This window comes from Pelodiscus sinensis, chromosome 7 (assembly GCF_049634645.1).
Source record: "Pelodiscus sinensis isolate JC-2024 chromosome 7, ASM4963464v1, whole genome shotgun sequence".
Classification (NCBI taxonomy): domain Eukaryota; kingdom Metazoa; phylum Chordata; order Testudines; family Trionychidae; genus Pelodiscus; species Pelodiscus sinensis.
The window spans coordinates 954,004-977,403 of NC_134717.1; the positions used below are offsets into that span (position 1 = coordinate 954,004).

The 23,400-nt window shown below is 42.3% G+C and overlaps 1 protein-coding gene across 2 annotated transcripts in view; it reads left to right on the top strand.

The window, feature by feature from the left end:
* USP37 (ubiquitin specific peptidase 37) overlaps positions 1–23,400 on the top strand; it is a 54,790-nt gene that overhangs the window by 25,967 nt on the left and 5,423 nt on the right. For both annotated transcript variants that reach the window (XM_075932970.1, XM_075932969.1), the window contains exons 11-21: positions 1,114–1,237; positions 1,453–1,658; positions 3,483–3,600; positions 4,982–5,061; positions 7,926–8,090; positions 10,095–10,160; positions 11,755–11,905; positions 14,214–14,469; positions 17,054–17,220; positions 19,654–19,714; positions 21,975–22,090. In XM_075932970.1, coding sequence (XP_075789085.1) covers positions 1,114–1,237; positions 1,453–1,658; positions 3,483–3,600; positions 4,982–5,061; positions 7,926–8,090; positions 10,095–10,160; positions 11,755–11,905; positions 14,214–14,469; positions 17,054–17,220; positions 19,654–19,714; positions 21,975–22,090 — 1,510 coding nt within the window. The remainder of the gene's footprint in view (positions 1–1,113; positions 1,238–1,452; positions 1,659–3,482; positions 3,601–4,981; positions 5,062–7,925; positions 8,091–10,094; positions 10,161–11,754; positions 11,906–14,213; positions 14,470–17,053; positions 17,221–19,653; positions 19,715–21,974; positions 22,091–23,400) is intronic.

The window sequence follows — 23,400 nt, forward strand, 5'->3', positions numbered from 1 at the left end:
CGTATAACCGCTGAAAATTTCCACTGTATCAGAGGCAGCAGCATGGGGGGGACAGGTGGGAGCTAGGGATGAAATAGTGTAGTTGATTAACCAATAAGCAAAAGCTTATAGGTTAATGTTATAGACTACATGCATTTCTTCCCCCCAACCTCCCACCTTGCTACTACATTTTATTATCAGGCTGGCCAGCAGCCCAGCTCAGTTCTGGCTTGTGCTGGGTCCAAGACCTACCTCTGCTGAGGCTTTACATTTAAAGTGTATTAGGAGCCAGGCGGGCAGGCAGCCTGGCTCAGTTCCGACTTGCGCTGGATAGGGACTGCTGCCTCTAATACAGAGGCAGCAGCGCAGAGCAACAGGCAGCCAGTCTATGAGGGGAGCTGAATTTTAAACTAGCTCTCCTCACAGTCCAGCTGCTGCCTGCCATCTGATACAGAGGCAGCAGTGCAGAGCGGCAGGGGGCTTCTCAGAGAGGGGCCAGAGTCCACCGGCTACCAGCCTCATCCCCGGGGACTACAGAATTCATGAGGTTAATCGACTATTTAATTAACCGATATTTGACATCCCCAGTGGAGAGCCGACTTTTAAGCCTCCCCCACTGCTTCCTCTGGTGCAGCAGGGAGAGTGGGGAGAGGAAAGGAGGAGACAGCTCCCTTGGCTTTTAAACTGACTCCCTGTGTGTACTGGCTCCTGGCTGCCCCCCTGTACTGCTGCCTCTGTTTCAGAGGCAGCTGTGGGGGAGAAGGGTAGGCAGTTCCCTAGGAGCTGGTGTTCACAGGGAGCCTGCTTAAAAGCCTGCTCCCCAGGAGCACCGGCTCCTGCCTGCTCCTCCCCCACTTCCCTTGCTGCCTCTGATAGAGGCAGCAGTGCACAGGTTGGGGAGGGGGTTTGTGTGTAACCAAGTTCACTGGTTAACCGTTTAAACGTATATACTGTCACATCCCTAGTAGGGACAGATTGTGGGATGTTATACAAGTTGAATCTTGTCTGCTTCATCCCTTAATGGAAAACAGACTTGGCAAATGTTTTTTAGAGAGGAATCTTCAGGTTTTACACCACCTACCATAAGATTTGGAAAGTCAACCAATCAACTTCTCACTGCATTAATTTCTTCAGACGCTTTGCCCATCTGCTTGCTAAAAAGGATGTTTGCAGCCCTGAAGTAAAGAAAGAGCTGCTCAAGAAAGTGAAAAGTGCCATTTCAGCTACTGCAGAGAGATTCTCAGGTTACATGCAAAATGTAAGTGCTCTCTCTTTAAAAGCTGTAAGTTGAATGGATAGTTATTATCCCAGTTTGTGGTTATAACATAACTTTCATGTGATCCTATCTAAGACAATTGTATTGAGAGGCTGTATGTTTGTATCTGTGTTTTTACTTACACTCGTATAGTAGAGAGATTGAAAGCAGGACACGCAGAGAGTCATTTTAATCTAAAGAATTTACATCATTTCTAGGATGCACATGAATTTTTGAGCCAGTGTTTAGATCAGCTGAAGGAGGACATGGAAAAGTTAAACAAAACTTGGAAGAGTGAGCCAGTGTCTGGTGAAGATAACTCTCCAGGACGGGCCTCTGATGACATCTCAGCCACCAAAATTTATACTTGTCCAGTTATCTCTAACTTAGAGTTTGAGGTTCAACATTCTATCATATGTAAAATGTAAGTATTTTTGAGAGAGAATACTTTTGAAGTCCAAGAAGTAAAAGTTTTTCAGGTGGAGGGAAGTATTGCCATATTCTCTGAGCTCATTCATCCACAAACCATCTGACCATGTGTAGTACTAAGCAGTTTCCTTCTTTTCCTACATATGATATAAGCAGAAATGAAAACGTTTCAAATGCTTGAAACTGCACAGGAAGATTGTTCTTAAATGTCGTCATAGGGCAAACCCTCACACCACACGGCTCTTTAACACTTTTGCCCAGCGGCCTACTAGCTTTTAAACCTCTTTTTTGCAAGAAAGAGAACGTAGTTTCTCAGTGTAGGTGCTTTCTTGTTTGCTTTCCTATCTATGCCAACTAGACAAGGTCAGGGCTTTACAGCAGCAAGGGGCTTGTTCCCAGAAGTGGGCAGGCTGCATTTCCTCCATCTTTCTTCCATGGTTTTCCTGTGGCTCCATAAGGAGCTGTGCCTGTGGCGGCTACAGGGTGTGTTGAATTGGCACATCTACCTGGTCATTCACCCTATATGGCCAGTACCAGTTACGTTTGGTAGTGTGCTAGTGTTAATGCCATTCTAGACAACTGGAGTTGATTTGTGTGTCTCATGTTGGGCTGTTAAAAGTTGTATGATACCAACTTGAGTCCAGTTTTTAGATCCTGAAATGAAATTAAGGTTTTTAAAGGTGCACTAATATTAGTATTTCATTTAAAAAAAATCAGATTTCCTTTTGCTGTCTCAAGGGCTGTGTCTACACTGCACCCCTTTTCCGGAAAAGGGATGCAGATTAGACACTTTGGAATAGCAAAATCCGCGGGGGATTTAAATATCCCCCGCGATATTTGCATTAACATGGCTGCCGCTTTTTTCCGGCTTGGGGATAAGCCGGAGAAAAGCGACAGTCTAGACGTGATTCTCCGGAAAATAAACCCTTTTCCGGAGGATCTTTTAGGAATAAAGAGAATTATTTTCCGGAGAATCACGTCTAGACTGCCGCTTTTCTCCGGCTTATCCCCAAGCCGGAAAAAAGCGGCAGCCATGTTAATGCAAATACCGCGGGGGATATTTAAATCCCCCGCGGATTTTGCTATTCCAAAGTGTCTAATCTGCATCCCTTTTCCGGAAAAGGGGTGCAGTGTAGACACAGCCAAGGTGTTTGGCTGACTTCTTTCCTCCCAAGAGAGTTGATGCAGATAGGAAGGCTTTCAGATGAGCATGATGATTTTCCTATAGGATAGATCCCTTGATGACTCCAAAGTACTTGTTAGAGTTTGGGCTCATGCTTGCTCTCAACTGTTATTCACAGGAAATCTTTCTTTAAAACAGGGGTGGGGAACTTCAGGCCTGGGGGCAGGATGTGGCCCACAGCTTGCCTGGATCTGACCACCAAGACTCAGCACTGGGGAATCCATGCTGGTGCTCCAGCCCCTCTGCCACCCACCCACAGGACTGGAGCACACAATCTGCTAGCCTAGGCCCTCTTAGGCTCTTGTGTGCAAGGGGAATGGGGGGAGTGTCTTTCTCCCTCTGTCAGGGGCTTCTCACTGTGCTTTTCACTTGTGTGCAGCCCCCTCCTGATTTTTCTGTGGGTCAGTGGCCCCGACCCAAAATAGTTCCCCACCCCTGCTTTAAAACATGAAAATATCAAATCCAGGTTCCAAAACTGAAGTTGTAAGTTCAGTCCAGTGAGAGACTTTATCATCTTGATGAGTTAAAATGGGCACAATATGTCTATGTGGGTAAAATTACTGTGAAATAAACCATGTAAGCTGTGAGATATTTCCAGCTTATGCATAAGTAAAATGTGTGCTTTTTTAATTATAGGTGTGGTGAAACGGTCACTAAACGAGAACAGTTCAATGATCTTTCCATTGATCTTCCCCGAAGAAAGAAATTACTTCCATCTCGGTCCATCCAGGATTCCCTTGATCTCTTTTTCAGGGTACATAATGCTTATTTATTACTATTCACATCTATCTAACACTCACATATTATATCAATATATATTTAGAGTATAGCAGTATTCCGTTCTGTGTGTTTCCATGCAATGGGAGGGGTATTCTTACAAATCATTTTATTGGGTCTTTAACAGGGGTTGTAGGCATACAGACTATCCAACCTTGGAGTCCTTTGTATGGATTGTGTGAAAGCAACACACTAACGCTTTTCATTTTAAAATACTGTGTAGACACAAACTGATACTCACAGTTCCCCTATGATGCACGTTATACTTAAAAAAAAAATAGGGAGATTAAAGTACAGACAAATTATGTAAATCTAGAGAAGAGTCTACCTCAGGATTAGAACTCAGAAGTTATTGGCTATCAGTCCTGTGCTAGGGTGGTTGGACAGCTAGTCTGTCTTTTTAAAAATCAGTACAGAGAAAAGAGGCCATATATATCTGTTTATTTAAAAGTAGTTATAGTATTTGAAATATCTAGATGCATACATAGCAAATAGAGGTTGTTCAAAACAGGAGATAAATATTTCCTGTGAAATTCACAATACTGCATTTTGTTAAGAGTCCCCTGTGAAATCAAAACTGATCAGTAGTAAGATATTTTAATCTGTGAAATCTGCTCTGCTCCCTTTTATATACGCTAGTCTTCATTTTATTATGAAACACTGCTTGGAAATTCAGACTTAGAAAGGATAAGGCTGAATAACAAACCCATTGATTATACTTGAGATACAGACCATCCTTAATAAAAGAGTAGTGGTGTGGTCCTGACCTCTGACTACAGAAATTAATTATATAAATAACAGCCAGTGTCTAAATATTGCTCTTGTCTGCATATTCCTTGCACAATACTTTTCATCTCCTCTAGCTATCTGTGCTTCAAAATCCCATTTAACTGCAATACATCAGTAATGATCTTAGAGGAAGAAGGCCTTTCAGGAGAGAAAATTAGGAGCCTTGGACTAGGAATATGAAGAATTAAATATTGTCCAGCAAGGGCTATGAAAAGCCACATGGTAAATGTTTCTGAGAGGAGAATCTGCAGGGCTTGCAAAATTGTTGCCCCCTCATTTTGAATATTAATATTTCTTTGCCCTTTCAGTTTTCTAGTTCTATGTATCAGATTTGCAGAAAGTGATTTCTCCCTAACTAATTCTACCTGTCTTAACTGACAGATCTTCAGTTGCAAGCTAATTTCTTGCTCTCTTATCAGATGCATTTTTGGGGGGATGTAATGTTGAAATTAGAAGTAACTTAAGAAATAGACTACTCCTTTCAGAGGAACCACTGGACTGAAAAAGGCCATCTGCTTTCAATGGCCATCTGGTTGAAACCTCCTTATATTTTGCTTTGTCTTTAATAGGCAGAGGAGATTGAGTATTCTTGTGAGAAGTGTAATGGAAAGTCTGCAGTTGTTACACACAAATTCAATAGGCTTCCCAGGTAAGGGTAAAATCCTACTCTGGAACTTTCCCCAAAAAGCATGTCACAAAAGTGGACACAAGGGTTGGTATGTAGGACAGCTTGGCTAGAGTAATGGAAAGAATGAAGATATCATTAGAAAATTGCCTGTATCATTGCTTCTATCTACAGAGCTCACTGCATACAGCAAGGAAGGCTTACATTCCTTTATTCCATTCCCCATCCTGTCCCCCCAACTTCCTGTGTGCCACCATTCCAGCTTCCTCTATTTCAGGACTCCCTGTAAACCCCTCTCCTTCAGCTCATGCTGGGGATTTATCCTTCATTTCCCCCAGCATCCAATGCCAGGAGCTCTATATGCCCCTATTCACTCCTTCTGCCACATGCCTGGGTGGGTATTTGTGTGCCCCCATATCCATGTCCCCCAATCTTCTCCCCAGAGCCAATGGCTCTGAATTCTCCCTCATCATTCCTCCCCTCTTCCACATGCCTGTGGTGCTGTGCTCTGATGTCTCCCTCCCCCTTCTCCTCCCCATGCATGCAGCTCTTTACCTTCCTCCCTCCCCCCATTATGTATTTTCTTTCTGTCTGGTGTACGCTGGAGAGTATATTGGCATAGCTGCAGTGCCTTAACCATGCTGGCATGACCCCATTGTGTTAGACAGAGCTACACCAATAATAGTTGCAGAACCACGTTCCATTGACCTACCTTTATCTTACCCAAGGGGAGCTAAGTTACATAGCTGCATCGCTTAGGGTTGTGGATTTTTCTCCTTTTTGAGCAACTGTAGCTGTGTTGGCCTAAATTTGAAGGGTAGACCAGGCCTGGGGGAGAGATCATGCATGTTATCAATATTGTAAACTCATCTGAGAGAAAGCACAGGGCTGAGATGGGCGTCAGAGTGAGAGTGACATGGAAATTGTTAATGGCTGCAATCAGGTGACTCTTTGATCTTTAAATTATGGTGGACCTGGTTGAAGCTGATGTGTATGATATATACCTGGTGCTCCATGCATTCCTCACTTCCCCTTCCAGTTTTCACTAAAATGAATAGGAGTCTGTCCACTGATGCCTAGAACGTTCCCTGAAGTAGCTCCATTTGGAATAGATTAGGTATATCTCCATATATATATCTGTGTCTCATAGAGCTGGAAGGGACCTTGAGAGGTCATCGAGTCCAGTCCCCTGCCCTCACGGCAGGACCAATTACCATCCCTGACAGATTTGCCCTAGATCCCTAAATGGCCCCCTCAAGGATTGAACTCACAACCCTGGGTTTAACAGGCTAATGCTCAAACCATTGAGCTAGCCCTCCCCCCTTAAATGTGGTATTCAAAAGTTAGCACATTGCATCCAGACTGACAGAGAAATCCATCAAGTTGAATGTAGGACTTCACTTTTCTTGGCCAATAGTCCCTTTCACCTTGGTTCTTGCTGTCTTTCTATATCACAAGAAGCATAGTAGGGCTGCAAGGAGGAGTATGTCTATATGGCTTTCCCGCTGGAAAATCGGATCTTTTCCATTTGTGAAGAGAGGTTTACAGCTGCCTGTTTTGTCCTAAAGAAAGAGCAGAGTATCTGGGTGGTAGCTGAGAGACTAGGCATGCTGATATCAGTAGAAATACACAGTACTCTTGAACCAGTACTGATAGTGTACTGGTGCTTTTCCTCACACAGATGGGACCTTTGTAAACTCTTTGTGACAGGGATCATCTTGTCATGGTGTATGTTTTACAGTACCCAGCATATGGAGTGAAGGGTCCCTAATTTAGACCATTTGATGATACCATAATTCAAGTAATACCACATGGCCCCTGCTTAGTCTAAATAAACACCAAATGCAATGCATGAGGGAAGGCTCACAGCACAGTGAATATTTGTAAGGTTGGTGGTAATTTCATAAACAAACCCATGTGCACAGTTTGTGTGTGTTAGGGATGCCCTTCCTCCTCTAGGATGCTTGATTTTCAGGGCCCATCAGTCTAAGGCTGTGTCTAGGCTTAGCAGTAAATTGGCACCGCTGTGATCGATGCAGCAGGGGTCGATGTTATGGGTCTAGTGAAGACCCACTAAGTAGATGGTAACGCACTCTCCTGTTGATCCTGGTATGCCAGCTCCTCAAGAAGAATCAGGTTAGTTAGCAGGAGAGCATCTCCAGTTGACACAGCCCAGTGTAAACACAGGAGTAAGTGGATCTCAGCTATGTCAGCTTCGGTTACTTTATTCACGTAACTGGAGTAATGTAACTTAGGTTGACTTATCACGGTAGCATAGACCAGATCTTGGGCATTCCTGTTGTTAAACGTGCATTAAGTCAGTCGGGCATACCTTGAGGCAATGGGAATATGCTGGTGACTCTAGTCTGTGATCATAGTGCTTGGCTCTGTTTGGAAGCACTCAGTTATTTCCTAGCGCTCTCTTTAACTGGCGGGAAATAAGGACTTGTATAAATGCCAGTTGGCGTAAGCTCGTCCTGGGCATGAACGAAATAATGCTGATTGAAGCAGGAAGTCTTATGAGTTGGCAGAGTCTTGACTGCTCCATCACAGCAGGATACCAGTGGTAAAATGGTTTGCAACTTTGGGGTCTTGCTAGATAGCAGCGGTCACAGAACTGTCTCCTCGGAGGTTCAGTCTGAGAGCACGTTGTACCAGTGCTCTTCATTCTGAACTAGCAGCCAGGAAATACCCCAATTATGTTCAGGAGGCTGTTTATTATCTACAGAGCCCTAAGTGGCCTAATTCCCAGAACTATAATAAAATGTTAGAAACTGAGGTGACTATTTTGTAGGTAGGGCAAGTGGGGTTTTGGATGTGTTCGTTTACTGGCTACTGACTTTGGTTTTGAACTTAATGCTATTTCTGCCCTGCCTCCTGTCTTTCAGGGTTCTGATTCTTCATCTGAAACGATATAGCTTCAATGTGGCACTCTCTCTCAATCACAAAGTTGGACAGCAGGTGGTTATACCAAGATATTTAACTCTGCTATCTCACTGTACAGAAAGCACTAGGCCCCCGCTTACTCTGGGATGGAGTGCACATTCTGCAGTGTAAGTATGGAGTGCAGAATTTACCACATTTACCTATTCTCGGGCATTAAGTTCATGTGTTGCACACAGGAGGGGATGATATCAAGAGGTTATTAAGACCTACTAAAGAGAGAGTCAAATTAATAAAAGAAATTAAAAAATTGCTCCTACCCTCTGAAAGGTCATTGTGATTCCCCTTATGAAATTAAAAACCAACTATGGCTGCAAATTTGGTAGGGCCCTACATATTTGGTGCACCAAGATAGACCTTACCATAAGATGTAACTTCATATCCTTTCACTGCTGATTTTCCCCTGCACCTTTTGCTGTGTTGTCCTATCCATTAATTTATTTATAGGATTTTTTTTGTCTTGCTGGTCACTACGGTATCTATTACCTCAAACAATGTGAAGGAAGGGAGTATTACATGAGAGTGGCTATACTTGATCAAACCCAAGGGTCTGTGTAACCCAGTAGCCTATTCCTGGCCAGGGCCAGCTGCTTCAGGAGGAATGAATAGAATAAGGCAGTCTTTAATTATCCATACCCTATCATCCAGTCCTATTTTATGGCAGCTAGGGGTTAGCGCAGGGGTGGGCAATCATTTTTCAATAAGGGCCACTTCAAAAATGTTTGAAGTGGTCATAGGCTGCCCCGGAGGGGATGGAGCCTCGGGCGGAAGGGGTGGGTCTTTAAACAGCAGGAGCTGAAAGGGCTCGCGCCTCCCCTGCAGCTCCCAGGAGGGGGATGGGAGCTGCGAGCCCTTTCAGTTCTTGCTATTTAAAGGGCTCGCTGCTCTTGTAGGCAGTGCGTTACTTGACAAGTGCAAGGAAGGTGCGAGCCCTTTTAATAGATGCAGTTACAGGGGCTCGCACGTCTCCGGCTCCCAGGCAACACGCTAGCGGGCGAGGCCTGGAACTGCCGCGCACGCTGGATCAAGGCCCGCTGAACGGCTTTTGCCCACCCCTGGGCTAGAGACACGTGGAACACGGGGTTGTGTCCCTGACAGTCTGTGCTAATAGCCACGGATGGATTTCTCCTCATTCAGTTTTCAACCCAGTACACTTCTGGCCTTCACAACATCCCATAGCAATGAGTTCCACAGGCTGACAGTACATTTGATGAAGTCTTTCCTTTGCACCTGCTATCCATTAATTTCTTTTGGTGTCCTCCAGTTGTGTTATTTAAAGGAGTAAATTACACTTCCCCATTCACTTTCTCCATATGCCATTCATGATTTTATAGACCGTTATCATATCCCTCTTGGTTGTCTCTTTTCCAAGATGAACCGTTCCAGTCTTTTTAATCTCTCCTTATCCTTTTTAATCTGTTCCATATCCGTATAGTTTTCATTTCCTTCTCTGCACCTTTTCCATTGCTAATATCTCTCTTGAGATGGGATGACCAGAACTGCAGGCAGCATTCCAAGTGTGGGTGTACCACAGCTTCTCATTTTGACGGATGGCAGAGTGAGGCACAGCATCCAGATCTCTTGTGTTCCAGTCCAGTGCTATAACCATAATAGCATAGTGAGTTGGGATGTATCTGGCATGTTGAGCAATATCACCCACATGTTCTAGTTTTGAATACAGTTTTTCAACACCATATTTTTATAATTGAAAACTTTTTTTTCAAGAAAGAAAGAAAAACACTAGATAAGGGAGCCAGTAAAGCCACTAGGGCAGATTGTGGGAGAGCAGGGTCCTAGTTGGCAGTAGGAGCAGGGAAGGTGGTAGAAAAAGGAATGAGTTGCTCTCCTGACAGGAGTACTGCAAGCTTTAACTCCGAGAGCTGTCCTAGGGTGTGCCAGCAAGAGGTGAGTCAAGTTGAAAGGGTTAATTATTTTTATGAACACCTTTTCTACATTCATAACATAGCATTCTAACTCTAACTATCTGTGATAAACAAATACAAATGGGTATTTCCCTTATGGCTTTTTTGGTCATGTGCTAACATGCAGATGAGTAAAAAACACATTTTTCTCAGCATGTAACTGAGGCAATAATTACTTTGCTCTTTTTATAGTTCTCGACCCTTGAAAGCCTCCCAAATGGTGAATTCCTGTACTGTAAGCACTTCCACACCTTGTAGGTGAGTTGAAATTATGACATTTCCATGAGTTAGGGGTTCTCTTTTGCACATGTAAATAACAATATTGCCTTTCTCTCCCACTTGTGTTTTCCTTTACCATTTTTACTCCCTGTTGATTTTTCTATTGAATTATTCTGACTATACGCTCTTTTCCATGCTCCAAAGTTGTGCTTAAATTGCATATTCAAGGGCTCAAATATTAAGGGCACCGTGGGTTGTCACACATCCCACATTTTATCTTTCCACATAATTCTTATAAACCTGTATTCTGAGGTTTATAATTATAACATAGACTAGATTTTTCCAGTAGTTAGGACAACTGAACTTAGTTTGTCTGTACTCTTATCATTCCACTCTTAAGAACCAGTTATAACCAGAACAGTAAGCAAGTTGGTTTAGAAGTTGTTTTCCAGAGAAGCAAAATAGTCTCTTATTTGAAAAGCTAGCTCTTTTCTCTGTCCTTACATTTGACACACCAAAGTTGTTCTGGAAGAGTCATTTAATCCTAGGCTTTATATGTTGGGTTGGACATTGTTTTTATACTTCATTCTGAGAAACTGTGTTACTTGTAGTGTAGGGTAATGTTACATTGTATAAAAGTGAAGGCACTTGAAGATGCATGTGGAGAGCACAGGTTTTCTTAACCCACTGGTTCTCAACCAGGAATATGTGTACTCGTGGTGGTATGCAGAGGTCATCTAGGGAATACATCAATTCATCTAGATAACTGCCTACTTGTACAACAGACTACATAAGAAGCACTAGTGAAGTCAATATAAAGTCCAATTTTATACAATGACTTGTTTATATCACTCTGTATGCAATACACTATAATGCAAATACAATGTTCATACTCCAAATGATTTATTTTTATAATTATATGGTAAGTCAGCAATTTATCAGTAATAGTGTGCTAATACACTTTTGTATTCTTATGTCTTATTTTGTAAACAAACTATTTTTTTAGTGAGGTGAAACTTAGGGAATGCAATACAAATCAGACTCCAGAAAGCGGTACAGTAGTCTGGAAAGGTAGAGAGCCTCTCTGTCAACCTATATAAAGTGCTTTTATTTGACACCTTCTGGTGCCATCCTTGCTTTTGGTTTTAATAAAACCAAAAGCTAACACCCAAAAGGCCAAATGGAAAATTTGAAAAATATTACGTGTTTGAAATTTTGTCCTGCCAAGACTATTTAGCATCCCTATGATCTATACAGCTTGGTTTCAGAGAATAATTGTAGTGTTTATATAATTTTCCCAAATTAAGCAGTATATTAGTAATGTGTTCTGTATACTACAGTGGAGTCCACTTAATGTTTACAGAACGTTGTTCATGCACTGTAAATACCTAAACATAGAAGTGCGGGGAAGTTCTCTTTATGAATACCTTATAAAGGAATATAGTAACATGTACCAGAAGATAAGCTAGGATAGAACACTGATCTGCTAAGTAAATAGATTTTAAAATACAGCAAGCTGGAGTCTGATCTAAGTCTGCATAACTGTCCTATCTGCACCCAAATTTCCTTTTTTAAAACAATTTAACAGGTTTCTACGGTGTTAGAAAATTATAGCTGCATTTTTAATTTGCAGAAAATATACATTCAAATCTAAGAGCTCCGTGGCACTCTATGTGGATTCAGATAGTGAGGATGAGCCATTGAAACGTTCTGTTGCTCACAGTCAAAGATTGTGTGATGTACAAAGCAGAGAGCAGCAGCAACAACAAGAAGAGCCTGAAAAGGTAAAAGATGCCTCTCTGTAGGACTTACAATACACATGCTTTTTCCGTTATCGAGAGGGGAAAACAGACCCCTTCAAACCTAAACAAATCCTTTGCATATTTGTGTCTGGACTGTCAGTCTAGTAGACTGTGAATAAAACAGATGAAAATACAAGATTGGTTCATAATTAGCACAATGCTGCTGAAGGGGAATCTAATTGACCTCGCTGTATGTGTTGGTTTGGAATCCCATTGGCAGTAGAGTTATTTGTATTAGAACTGCACTGAAGTCTTTAGCTCAGGTGTGCCAACTGCACAACAGTTTCACTATTCAGTGTTTAGAGGGTGTTTGAATGATCTTCCGTTGAAGCTGCTCACTGGCTGATGCAGGATGAAAACACGTCACTGGTAATAATTATCCAGTAAAATTCTTTATTTAAATCCGGTGCCAAGATATGCATTGAGGATGGGGAAGAAAAAATAATAATGTACAGTTATTGAGTTTGTGATCTCTCAAGTTAAGTGTTTTGGACCCTGAAGAGTGAAGCTGTCAGGCTCAGGTGATGAGTACTAGACATGTTTAGAGGCCTAGTTTCTGATGGGGCATAGTTCAATACGTTTTGCCTTTGAGGTCTGTGTTGTGACAGATGTTTCTTGCCTGTACGATGGCATTATAAGTGCAGTAGGAAGGAGTTGCCTCGGGGTTGTATTGGAGGGGAATGGCAAGTAAAACAAACTTTGAGGGTTCTGCTTTGCACTCTCCTCAAGGGATAGGTGAGAGATTGCAGTGTTGTTGGGACAAGAGATGTTATTGCAAAAATGGAGTAATGAAGCCAATTTATGTGAATAGCAAATCGGTCATTTCTAGTCCACCAGTTATTGCTAACTGGGCTAACTCTCTCTAAAATTTCACCCTCCTGCCTGTCTTCCTTTCCTGTCCATGGTCTGCCTGTGGTAGTACTGATTAGGGATGTTGTTAATTGTGTATTTGCTTAAATGTTTAGTGGTTACACTTTTACACACACGGGGGTCAGGTGGTAGCTGGTGATGGCGTGGCATTCCCCGCAAGCACCACCTTCTGTCCCCTCCCCTGCCTCTGATATTGAGGCAGCAAAAGGGGGGTACATGTCACCATTAGGATTGTGGAAGCAGGACTAAGGGAGAGGGGAATCTTGTGGAAGATTAACTGGTAAAATTGGGCTTATCAGGTAATTGTGTAAAAAATTATAGGTTAACACCCCTAGTACTGATCTTACAGAATCAGAGCTGTAAGAGATGTCTGATCTGAGTGCATGGTTATGTTAACCGGTGCATTAGCCAGTTTGTATGTTCAGCTGCTTGATAAGTACAGAAGGCTACTGCATCAGTCCATGGGCTGGTTAACATACCAGCAGCATAAAGATATAGCATTAGCCAGAGTTGACAGTCCTGTCTATTTGTGAGAGAACCATTTCTTTTTCTTTTATCCCTTGCTATTTGTTGCCCTGATCGTCATATTTTGTTCTTTCCTGGTTACATGTGCTCAGACCGTCTATGTTTAATTTGAGAAACTGAGTTCTTTCCCCTTCCCTTCTCATCCTGGTCCAGGTTCAGTGGCTCTCTTTCTGTCTCTTGGTTCAAGTTGCGTTATCTCTTGTCTGTTCTGCCTAGCTTCATTAAACACCTATTGGTGATGACTTTGCAAGTGGTACATGGAGGTCATCAGCAGTGTTCCCTGTCAGCTCTTTGCTTGGGTAGCCACCCAGGAGAGATTCAGGTGCTACCCAGCTGATTAGCAGAGTGCCAAGAGCTGGCAGCATGTGTTTTTACTGGTGGTGCACATCCACACATGCTTTGGTGCACAGAACAAAATGTATTCTGCACATGCAGGGCACATTGGTCACCAGAGGTTGAGGGCTCACCACTACCTGGAAAGAGTGTCACGAGAGGAAGGAGGAGTGATCACAGATGGAGAGAACTATATCCTTGCACATGTTCCAAATCCTAATAGTTGTAGATCAGTGATTTTCAGCTTGTGATCTGTAGAACCCTAGAGAGTCAAAGACTGTCTCACTTTTCCAAAGGCATCAGCACATTGATTTGAAATTTTTTAGGGGTCTGCAAATGGAAAAAAGGTTGAAAACCACTGTATTTGGTCTATTAGTCATAGTTAACCTTAGTCCCTGAAAGTCGTATTCTGTATATCTGAACTGTATCTAATATGATTATGACCAAAAGTGCCACCTCCTGCTGGCTAATCCAGAAGAAATGTGCACAGTAAATGCAAACTGGATGTGACACCTCTGTGATGTCTTTAAAGCCTTTTAAGCCTATATCCATTCTTTTGTAGGGTTCAAAAAGAGGTAAACCAGAGTGTGATAAATCGTCTGACCTGGGAAATGCCGGTTTCGATGGAATGAGCGAGGATGAGTTGCTAGCAGCCGTGTTAGAGATTAGCAAGAGGGAATCCTCATTCTCTGTGAGCCATGATGAAGATAAACCCACGAGCAGCCCAGACACTGGTTTTGGAGAGGACGAGATGCAGGAATTGCCAGAAAATCTGCAATCTACGGAGATGGAGAAATCCAAACCAACTACAGAATCAGGTATGATGAGAAGTAACTTTATCTTAACTGAACAGATGCGGTGGTGATTCTGAAGTAGGTATTTACAACAGGAGGTCAGCGATATACAGTGCATGAACTGCATGTGAGTTGTATGCAGTGTCTTATATACATGGAGAACTATAAACACCTTACAATTTTTCCGTCTTTAAAGCTTTTTGTTTGTTGAATTTTGAAAATCTTCTCATATCAAACATTTGTAGTTTGTCTCCGCAAAACTTGAGGTCATCACCAATGTTTTGTTTGGTGATTATTTTTTTTCCATCTCCTGTTTGACAGTCACCTCTGTTGATTTTCTGACTATAGAGTTCAAATTGTTGAAATTAACAGGATTCAGAATTTACTCTTCCATATTCTGAGTGCACTTTTTTCTGTAACTGTAGATAGTTGCAGTCCTGAGTAGCATAGAAATAGCATCTGAAGACAGTTGTTTTGTGCAAGATTAATATATTCAGAGGATAAAGGCTCAAATCTCTCTGGTGGGTAATGAAAAATAAATAGAATTGTAATTAATTTGGTCTCATCTGTATACAGTTTAAAAAAGGGGTTTTACTAAAATGCTGCTTTACAATTATGAAAATCCTTCAGAATAAGCAATCCCAAATAAGCCCCAAATCCTGCTAAAAATGTTAGGTATTATCAAATGAAACTTCATCTCAGAAGTCAATATATGAAAAAATAATTAGGCTGAGCAGAGTTACAATTCTGATTCTGGACGTCCTGCATTTTCAGAATGTCGTAGATGCTGGCATTTTGCTTTCTGTAATCCTCTAATAACTAATGAACCAATGTGGAAATTTGCTTTTCCAGTTCAAAGTGGTGTGTGTGGGGGGGGGGGATAGATTGCTTTGCAAGTTCTTGTAGGGAGATGCGGACCATTTACCTGTAGCCAAATGGGCGCTGAAAGTATGCTGCAGAGAGGAGAAGTGGCAACAGATATTCCCTACAGAAGCTTTGTAAAACAGCTTCTTTCTTCTTACAGGTGAACTATAAAGTTTTTAAGTACTTGTGCTTTTGCACTATTTAAAAATCTGTAAATCATCTAGGATGGCAGTCTGTGTTCCTGCTACGATTTTCCACTTATGAGCAGAGTGAGTTTTGTCTTGTGCGCCTATATTGAGGTCATGTGCACTTGCTTGGATGTATATAACATTTACAATGTTATGGAAAAAACGTATTAAAACAAGGGATTGTTAACAAGGTGCATGACTTTAAATATTTTATATGAAGTCAACTAAAAGAGAATTAATCCTGCAAAATTTTCAGTAGCCTGTTTATAGCCCTCTCCCGGACTCTCCCCCAGCTGGACGAGATGATCTCTTGGGCCTCTCTTCCACTCCTATGATTACTGTCGGAATTCAAAACACGAACAGGATGTTGGCAGGTTTGCTAGCAATATCAAGAGTATGAGATCCAGCATTAAAGTTTGAATTACAGCATCTCAACTTTTATAAGGCTACCAAGGCATGGCCACAGTGCATCGGTGCAGGAATGCTGGAAGGTCAAAAGGTGTATCTAAGCCCCCTTTGTGCCTTCTATATTTTCCATCTTGCCAGAAGCAAGATGGAATACGTTGCTTTCACCATCAGAGCATCAACAGGTGATGGATTTGTGATTCCTCTGCCACTTAAGTGTTTCAGTTTTCAATTCAGGAAAAATCAAGGTGAGGTTTGGAAAAAGGAATGGAAAGAAGGCAGAATACAGATTACGTTTCTTTTCTAGTAATGGGTACGGTCTGTGCTGTGCATTTCTAGGAGTTGTGTCATCTGAAAGTCACTCAGGGTCTTATGGGCTGGCATTAGACCCTGATGGCCTGATTTCTAGAAGTGCTTGGCATTTGTGCCAAAGCTATGTTTTCATAGGAAGTACTCCTTCTTTGTTAGCATTATGCAGCCACCTAAAACACCGGCCCCAGTCTGCGGGAGCATAGCAGCTGCTCCCCACACAGCCCCAGCCCGCCACAACAGAACAGCCACTCTTCATGCGGCACTGGCCGCTGGAGCAGAGCTGCCACTCCCTACATGGTCCCAGCCTACCCATGCAGCCCTGGCAGCCGGCCATGGGTGGCCTCAGCCGGAGCAGCCACACCATTCACCTTCCATGTCCAATAGGAAGGTGAGTGCTGCTACATGACACTGGGCAGGAGGTGGGCGGGCTTCGAATTTCTTGTGCACGGCCGCGCAGGCGCACACCTTAGGGGGAATCCTGACAGCAGTATGTAAGCACTGATTAAGTCTACACATTGTAACTGGCAAGTCATTTAGCTGCATTTGGGCCACAGTTGTGAGAACCTAGAAGAATGGGGCACATTTGTTTAGGCAAAGGCTGCTGGCTTTAAATGAAAGTATAGAATCTGGGGAGAGGAGGTTTTGATAAAACCTTGCTCAGTCCCAAACATGGAACACTTGTTCTAGCATTCTCCCCTCCCATCAAATCCTTAGACATTCACAAGAACTTATGAGCTGAGCCTCTACCAGTAGATGCCGCTGTGCTCCAAGGAAATCAGTGGCATAAAGAACTTAGCTGGTAACAAACAAGGGGCCATAAATGTCCTCTGTTTCTTCAGGTCCTGCCAATTTCACTGAGATAACTAAAGATTTTGATGAGAATAAGGAAAACAAAACGCCGGAAGGCTCGCAGGGGGAGGTTGACTGGCTGCAGCAGTACGATATGGAGCGCGAGCGGGAGGAGCAAGAACTTCAGCAGGCACTGGCTCAGAGCCTCCAAGAACAAGTAAGAGCGAAGAGTCCCTTCCCTAAGTAGTCTGTCCTAGCCTCAGAAACCCGATGGCCAAATAAAAACTCACCCTAGGCTTGGACAATCATTGCAAATTGTCTCTCCTGCTAATACTTATCTCCTAGGAGAGACCAGCATGAAAAGCAGATTCTAATGCACTACCCAGTGCGATCACTGAGGTCAGCTATATTAATCCTGACAGCAGTATGTAAATGTTGATGTTGACAGTCACATCTGGATATTTAAAAGATTCACCTATACTTAAAAAAAAAAAAAAAAAAAAAAAAAAGCTTTCTCTCACGTGGTTATGTATTGAAAATTAACAAGCCTCACTCTAATTTCCTTTCACCTCCCAAATTCATCCCCCACTTGAAGGCCTTGCAGCCTGTCAAGAGACAGGAAGAAGCAAGTTGTGATGCAGATGACCACCCCCTCAAGTAACTATGCCAGCAGCTCTCTTGTTTCAATCAGAACAGGCTTAGCTCAAACTATTCTTCTGAGCTCAACAGCTGAGGTATCACATGAGGGAAAAGGGCAGGTTTCTCAGATAATTCGATCCCAAACCACTTAAGTTAATATTAGGAACTCGAATTACATGCCAAGATAAATTGGGAGCTGGTGCAGATATTACAGTACTTCTGACGCGTGCTAAGCAAGCAGCAGCACCCTATGGCCAGGATAGCAGCCACCCCCACATCTTGTGCCCTGTTGTCTTGGGCACCTCAGCTGTTCAGAGAAGCCCTTGCAGCCCTGCTTGTCAGTGCTGCTCTAACTGTAACCCTAACCCCCCCCTTAATTTCCAACATCTATATGGGTGCAGGAACTTGGAGAGCTGCCACATTCCCTGGCTTGAGTGATTTCCATTATATACAGGGTTTAGTTTGGTTCAGTGGCTCTCTGCGCCCCATTGTACAGCTTGTTCCAGCACCACTGAGTCAAAAGTAAAATATTTTAAAATTAAAAAAATCTTCTGCATCTATTTTTATTGTTAACATTAGAAAAAAATCTAATTTTGCCAATCCTGCTTCTTTGCAAGTTTGAAATACTTAGACAGCTTGCAGTCAACTTCACTCTTCATCCTTCCCGCATGGACAAATCGAGTTCACTACAGTTTACTGTGCAGGGGAATGAGATAATTTGTTAGGAGTCCTCAAACTGAGGATCCTGTCTGCTTTGTGTTGACATTAGCTATCATGGTCTTCCTTGTAAGAGATGGAATTGACCTAGATATCAAGGGGGAAATTTTCCTCCTTCTAGTGTAATTTGTTTTGCAGCGCATTGATGGATTGCTTTGTTTCAGCTGTGATCTCAGATACAGATTCCTAGGTGCTTTAGGAACTGAAATGAAAAACCCCTATGACAATAATGGAAAATGGATTTACATGTTACCTTCTGGTATAGTTATAATGAGGACCTGCCATTCCACCTGTGATTCAGGCAGGTGAATTCAGACCCTAAATTAAGGAGCCTGTTCATAGATCTGAGGAAGTGGGTCTGGCCCACGAAAGCTCATCACCTAATAAACCATCTTGTTAGTCTTTAAAGTGCTACATAGTCCTGTTTTTTGTTCATAGAGTAGTGCTGGCTGGCTTTGGAGACAGCCACATACAATCTCTTCAGCTGGAATAAATGTTGCTACATCACCAACCTCTTTTCAGAGAGGTGGGAGGAGACAGGGCAGAGACCTTAAAAATATTTCACTTTTATTATCTATGTCCACCTCTTAAGGTTAATTGATGTAATGTCTTCAAAATCCTTTTCTGAAGTTGGGAAATACACTAAAAATTCCATGAATTATGTAATCTCAGAGGGGTAGCCATGTAACTTTTAAAAACAAGTAGTCCTGTAGCACTTTTAGAGACCGACTAATTATATATATTTTAGGTAGGGTGTAAGGTGCCACAGGATTACCCATTGTTCAGGAGTTTTATAGATATATATAATTTTTAAGGTGCATGCCAAGCCCCTCTCAGTAATTTTTAAGATAAAGTGTAGCAGATTTTTTTTCACTTTTGATTGAGGCCTGTGTTCTCTGTTAGCTTGGTTCAGAAAATAGTAAATACATTGTCGTAGTCTGGGGACCGTTGTGTGTAAGTGACAGTTTTACTTTGCAAACGGTTCACAAACTCATTATGATGCTTTTCAGAGCAATGATCCAGAGAGAGCTCATGGTGTTACTAGGACTTGCTCTGCTGCATACCAAGCTTCAGCAGCTTTGACAAGCTTTAATTAAGGTTTGTCCCAGGTTCTGTTGCACTGGAACATTGGTCTCTTGCTGGTTGTAAACATTCCTTCACATGGAACTTTTAATGTACAATGTCAGGTTTGTTATAGAAACCAAAGCATCACAGTTCAATAGAAAAAGCACACTACACGAATTTTAAAGAGTGAAGTGTCTCAGTGAACTAAGTTTTGTTTTCTTTCCATCAGGAGGCACGAGAACAAAAAGAAGACGATGACCTTAAACGAGCTACTGAATTAAGTCTACAAGGTAAAATTTATTTAACAGCTTCTAAAATGCTGCTTCTTAGGGGAAATATCTGTGTGTGTGAATGCAACTCTAAGCATCTGAAAGGCAGCTGGGATTTCATGCCCTTTTTTGTGTTTGGTTGTACTTGGCTCGGCTCTTTCAGTTTTATTTCTTTCAGTTATGGAAGTAAATGCCAGCAAAAATTCTTTGTGTGAAAATGGCAGTTGTTTTTCATTCCTAAGTTCAATTTTTTTATAAATATTTTATACACAGATATTTGGATCTTTAAATTCTGTGTTCCCGAAAAGTCAGCTCTCTATAGGTGCAGAATACCGTTTAGGGCGAATCAGTTCCCAAAGCCCTGGGTTGTCATATTTCTGTAGTTTTGGATTAACATTTTAATATACTTAAATGTAACACATTTTCCTAGGATAATGGAAAAATGCTTTATTTCTAATAAGAACACAGAGGTCAATAACCCACTGCAAGATGTAGCACTGAAGAGCACTCAGCGTGGGCGGGAACACTGCCTGTCCTTTCTAAACTGAGGTAGCACTGTAAGCCCCGTGGTTGCATCAGTTGTGAGGGTGAAATACAAGAGTGTTACTTAAAATTCGCTTTTAAGCTTGCCTAGGTTCCTTAAGAAGTCCTCCCTTGATTATTACTGAAGACAGTTATTATTGTCTGCTCTTTAACAGGAGTTATGCAACATAATACACATAATGCCACATTGTATAGATAAAGGTTCAGCCAGTCACTACTGTGTACTCTAACCAGTGTCCTCAGGCTCTCTTTGCAGCCCACTGTTCACTCTTTTATCAGATATTGCGGGTGGTGTTTTAGCAAAGAAAGTTCCTTCTCCAGCCAGGCTTAAGGTCACTCTCCCTCCAGCACTTCAAGTCTGTAGCAGGCTGGCAGGGTCCAGCAGCAGAAATTTAGAATCCTCTTGATTTACAGTCACTTAATTTTGTTTGACATCATGAATATTGTCAAATGCCTTTCATATGCCGTCATGTCATTCATAATTAGGACAGCATGTACCTGCTGAAAGGGAAGCTAATAAGTTTTCACTATGAAGCTGCTATTCCCTTCTCACATATAGCCAGCTTAACATGGTCCGTTGTTGGTTTAGTTATCAGTGCATTGAAACCAAGCATCCTCTGTCACTGTGCCTCCATGTGTGACACTTATCAGCCTGCGTTTCCCTGGGACAGTGTAGCCTACAAAGCTCTGAACAAAGAGCATCATGAGACCTGACAATTAAACATTCTCAGTTAAGAGGGTTCAACTGTGAAACACATATGAGAGGATTAGTCTAATCCAGTGTCTGATGACTTTACAGAGCAAGTTGCATGAACCTTCCTTTTGGCAAGTATTTCCATCATAACTGGCATCATGACTGTTTTAAAAGACCAGGGAGCGGAGAAGAGCAGAGAACTCCAATCAGGATTCAACATGCAAATTTAAATGATCTGGGAAAAGTTTAAGTGCTTCTGTAATAAGTGCTGGGTAAAAAGCTTTAGTTGCATAACTGCAGAATCCTAAAAAATTAAGAACGGTGTGTACGAGAGCCCTTCCGCCTTGCACAGAAAGCGGTGTGCATTTTGTTCAGCCAAGCATTTTGAAAGTTCCTGCAGGGAGCAGCCCTTCTCATCATGTATAAACAATGAAAAGATGGATGCTGCCAGCAGGAGGTTGAGATGCCAGTTTTAATTGATAAATGTACTTGTGAATAGAGTTTATAGTTGAATTATAGAGAAATGCTTGTCACCATGGAAACTTCCCAATCACTGAGCAAAATGGGTACAGTTCATTTAATGTGGATTTTGACCAGGGGCCATCAAAGCTTATGAAAAACACAGCTGTGGAGTCAAATGGACTTTGCAAAAAAGTTTGCCATGCAGCTTTACTGTTGCACTAACTGGTTTTGCACTTTCTAACATAGACTGACTTTAAAAAAAAAAAGGTGAAAGGTTGGTATGTTACTTTTTATTCTGCCATCTGTAGTTCAGAGTCTGTTACTGGACTCTCATACACAGCATAAGTCACTGCTTTTTTGAATAAATGGATGAATAGGTGGAGAGGGGAGGAGAGGTAGTTTTTTTTGTAAAGTTTCAATGTCTCTTGCTTCCCTCAGAAGGGAGAATCTTTAGTGTTAGCATTTCCTTTGTGTTTGCGTATGGAGATAAATATACCCCAACCTTCTGTATCTTCTTCGACATATACAGGAACATAGACCGCAGATTCTGATATGGCAACTTTGTGTCTTTATGCCATTTAGAATTTAACAGCTCACTTCTGGACAGTGTTGGCTCTGACGAGGACTCTGGGACTGAGGATGTTCTCGACATGGAGTACTCGGAAGCTGAAGCCGAAGAGCTGAAAAGGAATGCTGAGGTGATGGTCCGTTGTTTCAAGCACCATATGGGGAACTAATGCTTCTTCATATGGTCAGCACTAGATATTCTGGAGCAAATATGGACTTTGTTAGAGGACCTTGTTAAGTAGCAGTCTCCCACTATCATTGGGAAATGATGTATGGTTAGTCTCCCCCTCTTAAGATCATGTCTTACAGTGAGAAGAGCTGTCAAGACTACTCAGTTGCTGGGAGGAGGACAGAGAAAGAGAGTCATTTGACTCCTGGAAGCATTCTGCTGTGTGTCAAACAAGCACAAAAATGGGCTGCTTAATTAGCACACAGGAAGAAACAGCATTTCAGATGGTGGAGTGGTGTGTGATCGTAACTGCTGTGGGTTTCTGGCTTCTGGAACATTTAGGGTCAGATGAGTTGTAAATGAGACCTGCATGGAATATAACAGCAGCATCTGCTGTCTGCCTATGCTATCTGAGCCACTGAGTGTCACTTATCTTTTTTGTAAGGAGAATGCTATATGGCCATCTAGAAAGGAAAGAGTTAATGTTTTTTATAGGGAAGTCCTTTAAAGAAGTTTTACTTCCCTTCCAGTTGCTGTACCTTTATCAGAGAGCTGTATTGTCATACCCCATCAATCCCCACAGTAGGGATGTGAAAGGGTATCTGTGTGCACTGCTACCGGATGAGCCTGGCTCACTGGTTAACCTTCACAGTTACACACAGGCTCCCAGGACGCGCAGGAAGCTGCCTGTCCCCTCCTTCCCCCTGCGCTGCTGCCTCCATCAGAGGGCAGACGGGAGCCAGTGCATGTGGGGAGCCAATTGCCTTCCCTGTCCCCTCCTCTTCCCCCCCTCCCCCCCCGGAGTGTAACTGTTACACGCTTACTTAATTAAATGCATTTTAACATCCCTCCCCCGCACATCACTTGGTCTGTCAGGCCAAGGAGGACTAGGAAATCTCTCTAAAGCCAGCCAGCATTACCTGTTCTTAATTGTCGCTGCTGAGTTGATGAGAAGAACTTGCTTCCAAATAAGAGGAGAAGGCTATTTTCTCCTTTCTGCAGAGCAGGGGAAGAGAGCATCTCTAGGCCACCAATCCAGTCTCTCTCTACTCATTTACCTCATTAGACAAATGGGTTTTTAATACTGCAAAAATCAATGTAGTTCTCTGATTATTTTTTTTTTTAACTTTGTGGTCTTATTGATGCCAGTGGAAAATAATCACTCAAGAAATAGTTGGTCTACACAATTGGCAGTGCAAAGCAAAATGGAGGACTAGGTATGTTTCTGGTTTGGAATCAAAACAATGACTACATGAGCGGCGAGGAGTCCTG